Source organism: Nerophis lumbriciformis, linkage group LG18, assembly GCF_033978685.3.
Source record: "Nerophis lumbriciformis linkage group LG18, RoL_Nlum_v2.1, whole genome shotgun sequence".
Lineage (NCBI taxonomy): Eukaryota > Metazoa > Chordata > Actinopteri > Syngnathiformes > Syngnathidae > Nerophis > Nerophis lumbriciformis.
Genome location: NC_084565.2, coordinates 5716582 through 5734278, shown reverse-complemented (window position 1 = coordinate 5734278; position 17697 = coordinate 5716582). Strand labels below are relative to the sequence as shown.

The window sequence follows — 17697 nt, the reverse complement described above, 5'->3', positions numbered from 1 at the left end:
CTCACACATTCTCATACTTTCTGTGACATACAGGAAGTGTGTGAATGAATGATGGGTTCTCACTTGCTGTATAAGTCTAATCCATTATTATTATTATCATTAACACCAGCATAGCATAGCTAACATTGCATTTAGCATCATGCTACGTTAGCAACACCAGCATAGCTATGCGAGTTACATGCTAAAATATAATTTTAACATCATGGTAGGTTAGCAACACTAGCATAATTATATGCTAACGTTACATTTTAGCATTATGCTAGGTTAGCAACACTAGCATAGCTGTGCGAGTTACATGCCAACATCAAATTTTATAATGCTAGGTTAGCAACATTAACATAGTTATGTGAGATACATGCTAGCATGACATTTTAACATTATACTAGGTTAACCACACTAGCATAGCTATATGCTAACATTACACTTTAGCATTATGCTAGGTTAGCAACATTAACAAAGCTAAGTGAGCTACATGCTAACACTACATGTTAACATCATGCTAGGTTAGCAACACTAGTATAGCTATGCGAGTTACATGCCAACATCAAATCTTAACATTATGCTAGGTTAGCAACATTAACATAGCTATGTGAGCTACATGCTAAAATTACATTTTAACATCATGCTAGGTTAACAACACTAGCATAGCTATATGCTAACATTACACTTTAGCATTATGCTAGGTTAGCAACATTAACAAAGCTAAGTGAGCTACATGCTAACACTACATTTTAACATCATGCTAGGTTAGCAACACTAGCATAGCTATGCAAGTTACATGCTAACATTACATTTTAACATTATGCTAGGTTAGCAACATTAACATAGCTATGTGAGCTACATGCTAACATTACATTTTAACATCATGCGAGGTTAACAACACTAGCATAGCTATATGCTAACATTACATTTTAGCATTATGCTAGGTTAGGAACTTTAACAAAGCTAAGTGAGCTACATGTTAACACTACATTTTAACATCTTGCTAGCTTAGCAACACTAGCATAGCTATGCAAGTTACATGCTAACATTACATTTTAACATCGTGCTAGGTTAGCAACATTATCATAGTTATGTGAGCTACATGCTAACATTACATGCTGGTTAGCGCCTTGCATGGCAGCTCCCTCCATCAGTGTGTGAATGTGTGTGTGAATGGGTAAATGTGGAAGTAGTGTCAAAGCGCTTTGAGTACCTTGAAGGTAGAAAAGCGCTATACAAGTACAACCCATTTATCATTTATTTATTTATAACATCATGCTAGGTTAACAACACTACCATAGCTATATGCTTACATTACATTTTAACATTATGCTAGGTTAGCAACATTAACATAGCTATGTGAGCTACATGTTAAAATTACATTTTAACATCATGCTAGGTTAACAACACTACCATAGCTATATGCTTACATTACATTTTAACACCATGCTAGGTTAGCAACATTAACAAAGCTAAGTGAGCTACATGTTAACATTACATTTTAACATCATGCTAGGTTAGCAACACTAGCATAGCTATGCAAGTTACATTTTTAACTTTACATTTTTACATCGTGCTAGGTTAGCAACATTATCATAGCTATGTGAGCTACATGCTAACATTACATTTTAACATCATGCTAGGTTAACAACACTACCATAGCTATATGCTTACATTACATTTTAACATCATGCTAGGTTAGCAACACTAGCATAGCTATGCGAGTTACATGGCAAAATCAAATTTTAACATTATGCTAGGTTAGCAACATTAACATAGCTATGTGAGCTACATGCTAAAATTAAATGTTAACATCATGCTAGGTTAACAACACTAGCATAGCTATATGCTAACATTACATTTTAGCATTATGCTAGGTTAGCAACATTAACAAAGTTAAGTGAGCTACATGTTAACATTACGTTTTAACATTGTTCTAGGTTAGCAACACTAGCATAGCTATGCAAGTTACATGCTAACATTACATTTTAACATTATGCTAGGTTAGCAACACTACCATAGCTATGTAAGATACATGCTAACATGACATTTTAACATCATGCTAGGTTAACAACACTAGCATAGCTATGTGAGCTACTTGCTAACATTACATTTTAACATCATGCTAGGTTAGCAACACGAGCATATCTATGTGAGCTACTTGCTAACATTACATTTTAGAATCATGATAGGTTAGCAACACTAGCATAGCTATGTGAGTTACATGCCAACATGAAATTTTAACATCATGCTAGGTTAGCAACATTAGCAGCTATGTGAGCTATATGCTAACGTTACATTTTAACATCATGCTAAGTTAACAACACTAGTATAGCTATATGCTAACATTAAATTTTAGCATTATGCTAGGTTAGCAACATTAACAAAGCTAGGTGAGCTACATGTTAACATCATGCTAGGTTAGCAACAATAGCATAGCTATGCAAGTTACATGCTAACATTACATTTTAACATTATGCTAGGTTAGCAACATTAACATAGCTATGTGAGCTACATGCTAACATTACATTTTAACATCATGCTAGGTTAACAACACTAGCATAGCTATATGCTAACATTACATTTTAGCATTATGCTAGGTTAGCAACATTAACAAAGCTAAGTGAGCTACATGTTAACAATACATTTTAACATCATGCTTGGTTAGCAACACTAGCATAGCTATGCAAGTTACATGCTTACATTACATTTTAACATCGTGCTAGGTTAGCAACATTATCATAGTTATGTGAGCTACATGCTAACATTACATTTTAACATCATGCTAGGTTAACAACACTACCATAGCTATATGCTTACATTACATTTTAACATCATGCTAGATTAGCAACACTAGCATAGCTATGCGAGTTACATGCCAACATCAAATTATAACCCTTATGCTAGGTTAGCAACATTAGCATAGCTATGTGGGCTACATGCTAAAATTACATTTTAACATCATGCTAGGTTAACAACACTAGCATAGCTATATGCTAACATTACATTTTAGCATGATGCTAGGTTAGTAACATTAACAAAGCTAAGTGAGCTACATGTTAACATTACATTTTAACATCGTGCTAGGTTAGCAACACTAGCATAGCTATGCAAGTTACATGCTAACATTACATTTTAACATTATGCTAGGTTAGCAACACTACCATAGCTATGTAAGATACATGCTAACATGACATTTTAACATCATGCTAGGTTAACAACACTAGCATAGCTATGTGAGCTACTTGCTAACATTACATTTTAACATCATGCTAGGTTAGCAACACGAGCATATCTATGTGAGCTAAATGCTAACATTACATTTTAACATCATGCTAGGTTAACAACACTAGCATGGCTATATGCTAACATCCAATTTTAACATTATGCTAGGTTAGCAACATTAACAAAGCTAAGTGAGCTACATGTTAACATTACATTTTAACATCATGCTAGGTTAGCAACACTAGCATAGCTATGCAAGTTACATGCTGACATTACATTTTAACATTATGCTAGGTTAGCAACATTAACATAGCTATGTGAGCTACATGCTAACATTACATTTTCACATCATGCTAGGTTAACAACACTACCATAGCTATGTAAGATACATGCTAACATGACATTTTAACATCATGCAAGGTTAACAACACTAGCGTAGCTATGTGAGCTACTTGTGGTTAGAGTGTCCGCCCTGAGATCGGTAGGTTGTGAGTTCAAACCCCGGCTGAGTCATACCAAAGACTATAAAAATGGGACCCATTACCTCCCTGCTTGGCACTCAGCATCAAGGGTTGGAATTGGGGGTTAAATCACCAAAATGTATTCCCGGGCGCGGCCACCGCTGCTGCTCACTGCTCCCCTCACCTCCCAGGGGGAGATCAAGGGTGATGGGTCAAATGCAGAGGACAAATTTCACCACACCTAGTGTGTGTGTGACTATCATTGGTACTTGCTAACATTACATTTGAGCATTATGGTAGGTTAGCAACACTATGTGAGCTACGTGCTACAATAAGTTGTTCTTACCTTGAGGCTGCAGGTTTCTTCTCCATCTGGGATTGTTCCTTCTCTGGTGTTGTTATTGCCGCGACACAAGTTGTCTAGACGAATAAAAAAAAAAAAGAGTCAAATCATCTTTAAATAAAGCAGGTTTACTTTTTTCTTGGAGACATTTTAGTTCAAATATGCACAGGAACAAGTTGGGTGTCTTCAGGTAAGGGTGTGTCCTCAAGAACAAACATGGATCATTATTTGACTCCAACTGAGGAGACACTCACCTGTGCATAGATGTCCGCTGAGGGGGAAGACCTGGACCTCTCGTGACAACAGGCCGACTTGGCTCTCTCCTCAGACCCAGGATCCAGGATGTTGTCGGCAGACCGGAATCGTCCAGAGGCTCTGGTCTCTGCGGGTTTCTTCTGGACGTTCCATCTGGCCTCGTACTCGGCGAAGGTGCCCAGTCGTTGCTGGTCATAGACCGAGTACGGACCTTCCTGAGGGTCATTACCGGCTTCTGTTTGGCTGTCCAAAGCAGCAGCTGTGCGATCATTGGGATTCTCTCTGGCGCGGTGGGAAGATGCCTGGTCGGGAACCACAGGTTTCCCGTTTTCTTTGAAGAGTTTCTGTTGGTCCGATGACGCGCTCATGCTTTCTTCCTCTTTTACGCCGACTTCATGGATTTTGTCAGGTTCCGAGAAGGACCGTACCTTCTTTTCAGCCTGGATGCGCTTTCGGCCACCAATGCGCATTACTGGACAACCCGGAGTGGCAGGTTGTCTCATGGCCATCTCTGAGACTGATGGGACAGGAGTTAGGTCTTTCCGAGCCATGGCTGAGGCTGGGTAACTGGGTATAGCTTCAGCTGAGGGGTGCTCCAGCAACACGGGTTCCAGATCTTTCCTCCTGAAGGACGTAGCCTTCAGCACCCGCGCCTGTGCTTCCTTCAGATGATCCTTATAGGTGTTGGTGAAGGGGCTGTTGGCCACAGCAGGGCTGCAGTTCTTGTTGGACTTCCATACGTCCTGATCGTCTTCAGCTTCGCCGGGAAGAGCTGCGGCGCTCTTACTCTTCTGCAGCTTGGCTCTTCTCATCTGGATCTCATTCTTTAAGGTTGTAGCAAAGCGGTCACTGCGCCTCATCTGCACAGACTCCACCGTCTCGTCTGTCTCTGCTTTGGCGTCCAAGGCCAAGCGATGGAGCATGGGCGTGGTCTGGGGGCTGATCTTGTGGTGCCTAACATCTTGGGGAAGTTCTCTGTGCTGCAGAGGTAGCGACCGCCGTTGTTCGGAAAGTTTGCTCGGGTGCTGGGCCTCCTCATTTTGTACGTTTGGTCCTCGATGCTTCCTGCCGTCGTCAGCAGTGACTTTAAGGGGCGAGGTCTCCAGAACCGAGGTCACCTGCTGCTTGATGTACCCGTTAGAGGAGTACTGCGGCTGTGGAGACAGCTGATACTTAGCTTTGGTGTGCGTTTGTTGGCTAAGAGTGTTCTGCTCATTTCCGGTCTGGGTTAAGTCCATACTTTTCCCGTCCTCGGGGTTCCCGGATGCAGGCTGGCATGTGGTGACACAGTAGTAGCGGCTATGTCCGGCGGCGTCAGTGTTGGGGTCAGGAGCTTGAGACGTGCTGACATTTCTCCTGGGGTTCTGGTTTGTCAGTTGTGCAGAACTATTAGTGGGCAGCTCCTGCATGCTGGAGAAGTAGCCACTGATGTTCTTCGGGCCGGTTGTAGCCCACGGTTGCGGAGGGAAAGTGCTTTTGTCGCCGTGGTGCCTGTGATGGGTGGGCTGACCTGGCCGGACATCACTGCTGGAGAGGGAGTGTTGCTTGTTCGAGCTGTGAGAGTAAAAAGTACCCCGCTCATTTTGGGGGGAAAGGTTGTGACCACCACGATCTTCAGCAGAAAGTTTACCCTGGACACGAGAACTAAGCGCTTCTGGGTGAGCTATGACAAGCCCTCGTTCCTTGGCGACAGCAAAGCTGTCACTGCGGGCTGGGGGCGGCGGTGGGGGCGGCGAAGGAGAGGAGGTCTTCTTTTTTTCTGGAACATGCCAGACCGGCCCGCAACTCATTCTGCCAGATGTGGAATGGCGGAATCCGGCCTGGTCGTCGTTCTGAGGCCCGTCGCAGCCTCCCGGCATCTGAAAGTACATGAGCTTGTCCTCCGGTCTGACTCCCTCCATCACACTTTGGCTGTTCCTGCCGTTGCTGTGCCTCCCCCCCGCATCCCACTGGCTGACCTTGTACAGCACGTTCTCCGTGGAGGCGGCGTTGCTCTTGGAGAGCGTAAAGTCCGGCGTTCCGGAGCTGGTGGAGAAGGAGCTGTAGGCGGAGTCTCGCTTGCCTCCACTGAGGTGCTCCATGCTGTTGTTGTTGGACTTGGCGGGGGACAGCTGACCGGCCGGGTACGGATGGGGGACCTGTTCTAAGCTGTCCATGCTGCCCAGGGAGCTGAAATGGTCCGAAACCCTGCAGAGGTTGGTTTGCTCCCAGCCAGCGGACAGATCGGTCGATGAAGAACTGGGGTTTGAAAATGGAAAATGAAGAGTAGCCAGTCAACATCTTTGGCAAAACAAACACGTATGCTAATAAAACTTCTCGTTTCTTTGCGGCTAATTGTGTTATGAAGTAAGGACATGTCTCAATCAGACGTGGTTTGACCTAGCCTCAGAAGGTCACACCTAAAGCTCGGCCGATTTTCAAGAAGTCAATTAATCCAAGGAAGTGAAAATGAACTTGATAACTTTGCCAACCTCCACAATGTGCGCGCGTCTTGGCGGACTGCGAGAGCTTGGCATCAGTTTTAGCATTGATTGATTGATTGATTGATTGAGGCTTTTATTAGTAGATTGCACAGTACATATTCCGTACAATTGACAACCAAATGGTAACACCCGAATAAGTTTTTCAACTTGTTTAAGTCGGGGTCCACGTTAATCAATTCATGGTAGCTGCGGGAGTTAGCACTTCATGCACATAAAAAGTACGAACGATAACCCACGGTGAGTATTACCGTACTGAACTAAAACCGTCAAACAACTGCGACTGATAACCACATATTGATTACATTATGGACCGGCTTAAATACTAACATAAAAACAAGAGACTATGGTAACAATCTAAACTTGTCAAGGTGTATAAATAATTGTAAAATACGTTGAACACAAAGAACGTGGTGGATATAAACTCCACAGTGTGGAGTGTCTGATTGTGGCGGTCCGCTCCCTGTACGATCAGTGTCAGAGCTTGGTCCGCATTGCCGGCAGTAAGTCGGACACGTTTCCAGTGAGGGTTGGACTCCGCCAAGGCTGCCCTTTGTCACAGATTCTGTTCATAACTTTTATGGACAGAATTTCTAGGCGCAGTCAAGACTTTGTGGGGATCCGGTTTGGTGGCTGCAGGATTAGGTCTCTGCTTTTTGCAGATGATGTGGTCCTGATGGCTTCATCTGGCCAGGATCTTCAGCTCTCACTGGATCGGTTCGCAGCCGAGTGTGAAGCGACTGGGAAGAGAATCGGCACCTCCAAGTTCGAGTCCATGGTTCTTGCCCGGAAAAGGGTTGGGGAGGAGACCTTGCCCCAAGTGGAAGAGTTCAAGTACCTCGAAGTCTTGTTCACGAGTGAGGGAAGAGTGGATCGTGAGATCGACAGGCGGATCGGTACGGCGTCTTCAGTAATGCGGACGCTGTATCGATCCGTTGTGGTGAAGAAGGAGCTGAGTCGGAAGGCAAAGCTCTCAATTTACCGGTCGATCTACGTTCCCATCCTCACCTATGGTCATGAGCTTTGGGTTATGACCGAAAGGACAAGATCACGGGTACAAGCGGTTGAAATGAGTTTCCTCCGCCGGGTGGCGGGTCTCTCCCTTAGAGATAGGGTGAGAAGCTCTGCCATCCGGGAGGAGCTCAAAGTAAAGCCGCTGCTCTTCCACATGGAGAGGAGCCAGATGAGGTGGTTCGGGCATCTGGTCAGGATGCCACCTGAACGCCTCCCTAGGGAGGTGTTTAGGGCACGTCCGACCGGTAGGAGGCCACTGGGACTGACCAAGGACACTTTGGGAAGACTATGTCTCCCGGCTGGCCTGGGAACGCCTCGGGATATCCCGGGAAGAGCTGGACAAAGTGGCTGGGAAAAGGGAAGTCTGAGCTTCCCTACTTAGGCTACTGCCCCCGCGACCCAACCTCGGATAAGCGGAAGAAGATGGATGGATGGAGTGTGGAGTGAGTCTTTAACAGGAAGTGAACTCGCGTGACGTCACATAGACTGAAAGTGATCACCCAATTTGTGTTTATGATTTATAACAAAAACATTTGAAAAGTTTACAATTTAAAATGGAGGAAGATAAACATATCCAAACACACAAATAAAAATAAAAGAACAATATTTAATATGTTCTGTCCTCTTTCCCCTTAATTTTAGTTATTAAAAAAAAATACATAAGTTGTATAAGTACTTCGAGCACAATCAACAATTTTGGTCACAATAACTTTATTTAGCCATTTTATTGTTTTGTTTGTGTATATTTGAGGGTCCTCACCCCCTCCTTAACAGAGACCTTGATCCTTGACTGTCCTTTTATCCGGGTAGCCTCCCTTCTTCTTTTTTGTCTCCTCAGACAAAACTTTTTGTTTCTTTGGTTGTTTTGCAGCTTCTGCCGTGATGGCGACAACTTTACACACATCACATTGTTTTTTGTCTTTATAGAGTACATTTGAGTTTGTCAGTTTGGAACTGGTGGCTATTTATTGCTACCAGGCTAATTTTCGATAACTAGCATTAGCATTAACATTTTGATTTGAGCATCAAAAGTCACTAACAGGCATCGGTCTGAAATCCCTCGTCTTTGAGCTCACGCCAGCGAGTGAAAGTCGAGACAATGTTGATCCTTGACTGTCCTTTTATCCCGATAGCCTCCCTTCTTCTTTCTTGTCTCCACAGACAAAACTTTTTGATTCTTTGGTTGTTTTGCAGCTTCTGCCGTGATGGCGACGACTTTACACACATCACATTGTTTTTTGTCTTTATAGAGTACTTTTGAGTTTGTCAGTTTGGAACTGGTGGCTATTTATTGCTACCAGGCTAATTTCCGATAACTAGCATTAGCATTAGCATTTTGATTTGAGCATCAAAAGTCAACTAACAAGCATCGGTCTGAAATCCCTCATCTTTGAGCTTACGCCAGCTAGTGAAAGTTGGGACAATGTTGATCCTTGACTGTCCTTTTATCCCGGTAGACTCCCTTTTTCCTTTTTTGTCTCCTTAGACAAAACTTTTTGTTTCTTTGGTTGTTTTGCAGATTCTGTTATGATAGCGACAACTTTACACACATCACATTGTTTTTTCTTTATAGGGTACTTTTGAGTTTGTCAGTTTGGAACTGGTGGCTATTTATTGCTACCAGGCTAATTTTCGATAACTAGCATTAGCATTAACATTTTGATTTGAGCATCAAAAGTCACTAACAGGCATCGGTCTGAAATCCCTCGTCTTTGAGCTCACGCCAGCGAGTGAAAGTCGAGACAATGTTGATCCTTGACTGTCCTTTTATCCCGATAGCCTCCCTTCTTCTTTCTTGTCTCCACAGACAAAACTTTTTGATTCTTTGGTTGTTTTGCAGCTTCTGCCGTGATGGCGACGACTTTACACACATCACATTGTTTTTTGTCTTTATAGAGTACTTTTGAGTTTGTCAGTTTGGAACTGGTGGCTATTTATTGCTACCAGGCTAATTTCCGATAACTAGCATTAGCATTAGCATTTTGATTTGAGCATCAAAAGTCAACTAACAAGCATCGGTCTGAAATCCCTCATCTTTGAGCTTACGCCAGCTAGTGAAAGTTGGGACAATGTTGATCCTTGACTGTCCTTTTATCCCGGTAGACTCCCTTTTTCCTTTTTTGTCTCCTTAGACAAAACTTTTTGTTTCTTTGGTTGTTTTGCAGATTCTGTTATGATAGCGACAACTTTACACACATCACATTGTTTTTTCTTTATAGGGTACTTTTGAGTTTGTCAGTTTGGAACTGGTGGCTATTTATTGCTACCAGGCTAATTTCCGATAACTAGCATTAGCATTAGCATTTTGATTTGAGCATCAAAAGTCACTAACAGGCATCGGTCTGAAATCCCTCGTCTTTGAGCTCACGCCAGCGAGTGAAAGTCGGGACAATGTTGATCCTTGACTGTCCTTTTATCCCGGTAGACTCCCTTTTTTCTTTTTTGTCTACTCAGACAAAACTTTTTGTTTCTTTGGTTGTTTTGCAGATTCTGCCATGATAGCGACTATGATATAAACTTCCGTATTTTTAACGAATAGACAAAAGCGGAGTGACGTATGCCGTAAAGTTGTTTTTTTAAGTCGCTAAGTGCCAGTGAGAGCGATACAGACCCCCTCAGGCCACGGCAGAGGTGTCATTTAACTAGTTCTAAGTCCATGTATCATCCCAAAAGTTATGAAAATATTTTATGAAGGTTGAAAAGTTACTTAGTGCTGCTTTAATCTAAGTGGGTTTTACCTTTTAAAATGTTTATTATTGTAGCAATAGGGTTGTTAAAGTTAGTCTGATCGTTTGTGAGGGCACCAAAGAAACTTCTGTGTGTGTGTGCGTGTGGGCAGAGCAGTGATACAGGACAGTCCAGCTTGTTGTTGCTGTTTTGTCAAAATAGAAAGTTGATCCATCAGTTCCTTGTTAAGTGTGTTTGATATTTAGTACTGTATATCACTTTATATTTACAAACCCCGTTTCCATATGAGTTGGGAAATTGTGTTAGATGTAAATATAAACGGAATACAATGATTTGCGAATCCTTTTCAACCCATATTCAGTTGAATATGCTACAAAGACAACATATTTGATGTTCAAACTCATAAACTTTATTTTATAATGAATAAATAAATAATAATAATTAACTTAGAATTTCATGGCTGCAACACGTGCCGAACTAGTTGGGAAAGGGCATGTTCATCACTGTGTTACATGGCCTTTCCTTTTAACAACACTCAGTAAACGTTTGGGAACTGAAGAGACACATTTTTGAAGTGGAATTCTTTCCCATTCTTGCTTGATGTACAGCTTAAGTTGTTCAACAGTCCGGGGGTCTCCGTTGTGCTATCTTAGGCTTCATAATGCACCACACATTTTCAATGGGAGACAGGTCTGGACTACAGGCAGGCCAGTCTAGTACCCGCACTCTTTTACTATGAAGCCACGTTGATGTAACACGTGGCTTGGCATTGTCTTGCTGAAATAAGCAGGGGCGTCCATGGTAACGTTGCTTGGATGGCAACATATGTTGCTCCAAAACCTGTATGTACCTTTCAGCATTAATGGTGCCTTCACAGATGTGTAAGTTACCCATGTCTTGGGAACTAATACACCCCCATACCATCACACATGCTGGCTTTTACACTTTGCGCTTATAACAATCCGGATGGTTCTTTTCCTCTTTGGTCCGGAGGACACGACGTCCACAGTTTCCAAAAACAATTTGAAATGTGGACTCGTCAGACCACAGAACACTTTTCCACTTTGTATCAGTCCATCTTAGATGAGCTCAGGCCCAGCGAAGCCGACGGCGTTTCTGGGTGTTGTTGATAAAAGGTTTTCGCTTTGCATGGTAGAGTTTTAACTTGCACTTACAGATGTAGCGACCAACTGTAGTTACTGACAGTGGGTTTCTGAAGTGTTCCTGAGCCCATGTGGTGATATCCTTTACACACTGATGTCGCTTGTTGATGCAGTACAGCCTGAGGGATGGAAGGTCACGGGCTTAGCTGCTTACGTGCAGTGATTTCTCCAGATTCTCTGAACCCTTTGATGATATTACGGACCGTAGATGGTGAAATCCCTAAATTCCTTGCAATAGCTGGTTGAGAAAGGTTTTTCTTAAACTGTTCAACAATTTGCTCACGCATTTGTTGACAAAGTGGTGACCCTCGCCCCATCCTTGTTTGTGAATGACTGAGCATTTCATGGAATCTACTTTTATACCCAATCATGGCACCCACCTGTTCCCAAGTTGCCTGTTCACCTGTGGGATGTTCCAAATAAGTGTTTGATGAGCATTCCTCAACTTTATCAGTATTTATTGCCACCTTTCCCAACTTCTTTGTCACGTGTTGCTGGCATCAAATTCTAAAACATTTTTTTTTATCAGTTTGAACATCAAATATGTTGTCTTTGTAGCATATTCAACTGAATATGGGTTGAAAAGGATTTGCAAATCATTGTATTCCGTTTATATTTACATCTAACACAATTTCCCAACTCATATGGAAACGGGGTTTGTATATAAAATATGGACTTTTGTCAAGGCTGGAAGCCATGATTCATATTTACGTCGTTTCTTGTGGGGAAATTTGCTTCACTGTACAAACTTTTGGATTAACGAACCGGCCCAGACCTAGCTTTTATAGTTCATGCTCATGTTTCCTTTCAATGAACCACAGCTCTGCAATCCCGGCAGCACTCATGCATCCCCACATGTGTGTGGACTCCTTTTCAGTGGCCAGCGCCTCTACACAAGCTGTACACTGACTACTCTAAAGCATAGAGTACAATGCTCGGTGAGACGTCACTGTTGAAATATGTGATGTTTGATTTTCTTGGCTGTGTTTGCTTCCACGGGCCAGTGGAAAGTCACGCGTAAGCGCCTTCAGTGTACTGCGGTGAAAAGGCGATAGCGAACTCAACTCCAAAGTGCATTTTTCTGTGTTCATGTCCTCACCGTGATACACATACTGTGTTCAGCAGGGGCTTTTACTGTAAAGACAAAGATTTTCTGTATTTTATTAAAAAAAAGAATGCTTAAAGGCCTACTGAAAGCCACTACTACCGACCACGCAGTCTGATAGTTTATATATCAATGATGAAATCTTAACATTGCAACACATGCCAATACGGCCGGGTTAGCTTACTAAAGTGCAATTTTAAATTTTGCGCGAAATATCCTGCTGAAAACGTCTCGGTATGATGACGCCTGCACGTGACGTCACGGATTGTAGAGGACATTTTGGGACAGCATGGTGGCCAGCTATTAAGTCGTCTGTTTTCATCGCAAAATTCCACAGTATTCTGGACATCTGTGTTGGTGAATCTTTTGCAATTTGTTCAATGAACAATGGAGACAGCAAAGAAGAAAGCTGTAGGTGGGAAGCGGTGTATTGCGGCAGGTGTTGTGCCGGATAACGCACCCCCGCCGTAGAATGCACCCCCTGACTGTTGTGCCGGATAACACAGCCGGTGTTTCATTGTTTACATTCCCGGAAGATGACAGTCAAGCTTTACCATTGGCCTGTGGAGAACTGGGACAACAGAGACTCTTACCAGGAGGACTTTGAGTTGGATGCGCAGACGCGGTACCGTGAGTACGCATGCAGCTGCGGCTTCCAAACATTTGATCGCTTGCCGGTACGTGCGTGCCGCTATGTGCATGTCACGTACGTAACTTTGGGGACTTTGGGGAAATATATGTGCTGTATGAACTTTGGGGAGGTGAACGGTACTTTGGGCTGTGGGATTAAGTGTGTTGTGCAGGTGTTTGAGTTGTATTGGCGGGTTATATGGACGGGAGGGGGGAGGTGTTTGTTATGCGGGATTATTTTGTGGCATATTAAATATAAGCCTGGTTGTGTTGTGGCTAATAGAGTATATATTATTTACTGTTTTAGTCATTCCCAGCTGAATATCAGGTCCCACCCGCCTCTCACAGCATCTTCCCTATCTGAATCGCTCCCACTGCCCTCTAGTCCTTCACTCTCACTTTCCTCATCCACGAATCTTTCATCCTCGCTCAAATTAATGGGGAACTCGTCGCTTTCTCGGTCCGAATCGCTCTCGCTGCTGGTGGCCATGATTGTAAACAATGTGCGGATGTGAGGAGCTCCACAACCTGTGACGTCACGCTACTCGTCTGCTACTTCCGGTACAGGCAAGGCTTTTTTTTATCAGTGACCAAAAGTTGCGAACTTTATCGTCGATGTTCTCTACTGAATCCTTTCAGCAAAAATATGGCAATATCGCGAAATGATCAAGTATGACACATAGAATGGACCTGCTATCCCCGTTTAAATAAGAAAATCGCATTTCAGTAGGCCTTAAACCTGAAGTATACATTTTAAAAAATGGTCCTTGTAGTGCATTAGTATTACCATATTTTTCGGACTACAGGGCGCATTAAAGGGGTCATATTATGATTTTTTTTTTCTAAATGTAAATACTTCCTTGTGGTCTACATCAGTGTTTTTCAACCTTTTTTGAGCCAAGGCACATTTTTTGCGTTGAAAAAATGCGGAGGCACACCGCCAGCAGAAATCATTAAAAAAAAACTAAAACTCAGTTGACAGTAAAAAGTAATTGTCGCAATTGTTGGATATAACTTTAAAGCATAACCAAGCATGTATCAATATAGCTCTTGTCTCAAAGTAGGTGTACTGTCACCACCTGTCACATCACCCTCTGACTTATTTTGAGGTTTTTGGTGTTCTCCTGTGTGTAGTGTTTTAGTTCTTGTCTTGCGCTCCTACTATCTCTTTTTTTTTGGTATTTTTCTGGAGCAGTTTCACGTCTTCCTAAGAGCGATATTTCCCGCATCTACTTTGTTTTTATCCTTCTTCGTGGGGACATTGTCGATTGTCATGTTCGGCTGTACATTGTGGACGCCGTCTTTGCTCCACAGTAAGTTTTTGCTGTCGTCCAGCATTCTGTTTTTGTTTACTTTGCAGCCAGTTCAGTTTTAGTTTTGTTCTGCATAGCCTTCACTAAGCTTCAATGCCTTTTCTTAGGGGTACTTACTCACTTTGTTTATTTTTTGTTTAAGCATTAGATACCTGTTTACCTCCCACTGTTCCCGACATCTACAAACAAATTAGCTACCTGCTGCCACCTACTGATATGGAAGAGTATTACACGGTTATTCTGCCGAGCTTTAGACAACACCGACACTCAAGAACAACACATCATTTGCAGACTATAATTACTGGTTTGCAAAACATATTTTTAACCCGGTCTGTGGAACGCTCGCCCTGACCACCTGAGGGCACCACAGACTGCGGATGCTTTTAAAAAAGGCTTAAAAATCCTTCTTTTTACAAAAGCCTTTTTTTTTAGATACATGCATACTAGTTTTAGCTATTTGGCTGTTTTGGTTTTTATTTTTATTAATTTTTTTATTATCTTTTTTTTTTTTTTAATACACTGTAGCACTTTGAGGTTGTTTACTCAATGTAAAGTGCTTTTACGAATAAAATCTATTATTATAAATTAGATAATCTCCCACGGCACACCAGACTGTATCTCACGGCACACTAGTGTGCCGCGGCACAGTGGTTGAAAAACACTGGTCTACATAACATGTGATGTTGCTTTTTTGCTCAAAATGTTGCATAGATGATCTTTTACAGATCATCCTCAGGTCGCTTTCTGACCGTCTCTTTTTGTGGGCCTTCCTATTTACGTGCCTCCACTTCGACAGCGTCTTCTCCCCGTCATCTTTGTTGTACCGGTGTCAAAAGACGGCGCTAACTGTCTAAATGACATTCAGACTTGACTTCCATCAATAACGGAGCAGCATCTCCTCATCCGTGGCTCCCGTGAAAAAACGTAACTAACTAAAGTTCCTTGGGTGAATAATGTAAAGCCACTACACCGGTAGTTTTTAGCGCTTCCATAACGAGCCTACTAAAAGACATAAGTTAGAACCTTACGCTACTTTGTATTAGAAATGGCAAAGGCGCATGATGAATGCCCCAAAACAAGAATAGAAAAAGAAAATTATTGACTACAATTGCAGACGCGCGCACATTTTCAGGACTTATGCAGACCCCAAATACACATCAGCAGGTACCAGAAAGTAAGAAAAGTTGGTTTTGCATAATATTGCAAAACAAAACTCCAGATAATATGTATGCTAATACATAATACACCATAATAATACCATATGTTGAAGCAAGGTACGTCTGACTATGGTAGTCGTAATGCTCCGACAATCCATCAAGCGGTGCGGCTTTGTAGCTTACCAAAGTCGTACTAAAACCTTTAAACAGATTTTTGAGCGTCGCGTGTAATGTTCTATATTCTCAATGGAACATGTAAAGTTTTGGTGTTGTTTACTGGCGTCATCTTGCAGTCCACACGTATCTCTTATGTGTGACGGCCATCTACTGGTCACTAGAGATGTCCGATAATATCGGACTGCCGATATTGTCGGCCGATAAATCCTTTAAAATGTAATATCGGAAATTATTATTATTATTAATTAAAACGCCGCTGTGTACACGGACGTAGGGAGAAGTACAGAGCGCCTATAAACCTTAAAGGAACTGCCTTTGCGTGCCAGCCCAATCACATAATATCTACGGCTTTTCACACACACAATTGAATACCACGCATACTTGGTCAACAGCCATACAGGTCACACGGAGGGTGGCCGTATAAACAACTTTAACACTGTTACAAAAATGCGCCACACTGTGAACCCACACCAAACAAGAATGACAAACATTTCGGGAGAACATCCGCACCGTAACACAAACACAACAGAACAAATACCCAGAAACCCTTGCAGCACTAACTCTTCCGGGACGCTACAATATACACCCCCCGCTATCCCTAAACCCCGCCCACCTCAACCTCCTCATGCTCTCTCAGGGAGAGCATGTCCCAAATTCCAAGCTACTGTTTTGAGGCATGTTAAAGAAAAATAATGCACTTTTGTGACTTCAATAATAAAAATGGCAGTGCCATGTTGGCATTTATTTTCCCCATAACTTGAGTTGATTTATTTTGGAAAACATTGTTACATTGTTTAATGCATCCAGCGGGGCATCACAACAAAATTAGGCATAATAATGTGTTAATTTCACGACTGTATATATCGGTATTGGTTGATATCGGAATCGGTTATTAAGAGTTGGACAATATTGGAATATCGGATATCGGCAAAAAAGCCATTATTAATAGGGGCGGCATGTCGTAGTGGGTAGAGCAACCGTGCCAGAAACCTGGTTCGCTCCCCGCCTCTTACAATCCCAAAATCGCTGCCGTTGTGTCCTTGGGCGGGACAGCCCCCGGTGCCACTCACACCGGTGAATTGAATGATGAATGATAGGTGGTGGTCGGAGGGGCCGTTGGCGCAAATTGCAGCCACGCTTTCGTCAGTCTACCCCAGGGCAGCTGTGGCTATGAAAGTAGCTTACCACCACCAGGTGTGAATGATTGATGGGTTCTACATGTAAAGCAACTTTGGGTACTTAGAAAAGCGCTATATAAAGCCGAGGTATTATTATTATTATCAGGTATTATTATTATCGGACATCTCTAACAATAATAATACCATATGTTGAAGCACGGTACGTCTGACTATGGTAGCCGTAATGCTCCGACAATCCATCAAGCGGTGCGGCTTTGTAGCTTACCAAAGTCGTACTAAAACCATTTAACGGATTTTTGAGCGCCACGTGTCATGTTCTATATTCTTCATGGAACATTTAAAGTTTTGGTGTTGTTTACTGGCGTCTCGCCCCAGTTTACATCAAAGATCTCCTGGACCAACCTACCAGCTCCAGGCTTGGTCGTTGCCTTAGATCTGAAAAACCAGATGACCCTGAAGGTCCCACGGTCAAACCTAGTGACCGTGCTTTCTCAGTGATGGCACCTAGGCTATGGAATAAGCTCCCTCTGAATATCAAGTCCGCCACCACTCTGGACTCTGCTTA

At 42.6% G+C, this 17697-nt stretch overlaps 2 protein-coding genes across 3 annotated transcripts in view; both read right to left on the bottom strand.

The window, feature by feature from the left end:
* shroom2a (shroom family member 2a) overlaps window positions 1-17697 on the bottom strand; it is a 146424-nt gene that overhangs the window by 17044 nt on the left and 111683 nt on the right. For both annotated transcript variants that reach the window (XM_061977525.2, XM_061977526.2), the window contains 2 exons: window positions 4266-6504; window positions 4015-4088 (listed from right to left, as the gene is read on the bottom strand). In XM_061977525.2, the coding sequence (XP_061833509.1) occupies window positions 4015-4088; window positions 4266-6504 (2313 nt within the window). The remainder of the gene's footprint in view (window positions 1-4014; window positions 4089-4265; window positions 6505-17697) is intronic.
* cldn34a (claudin 34a) overlaps window positions 1-17697 on the bottom strand; it is a 90516-nt gene that overhangs the window by 33150 nt on the left and 39669 nt on the right. The gene's annotated exons all lie outside the window — the stretch shown is intronic.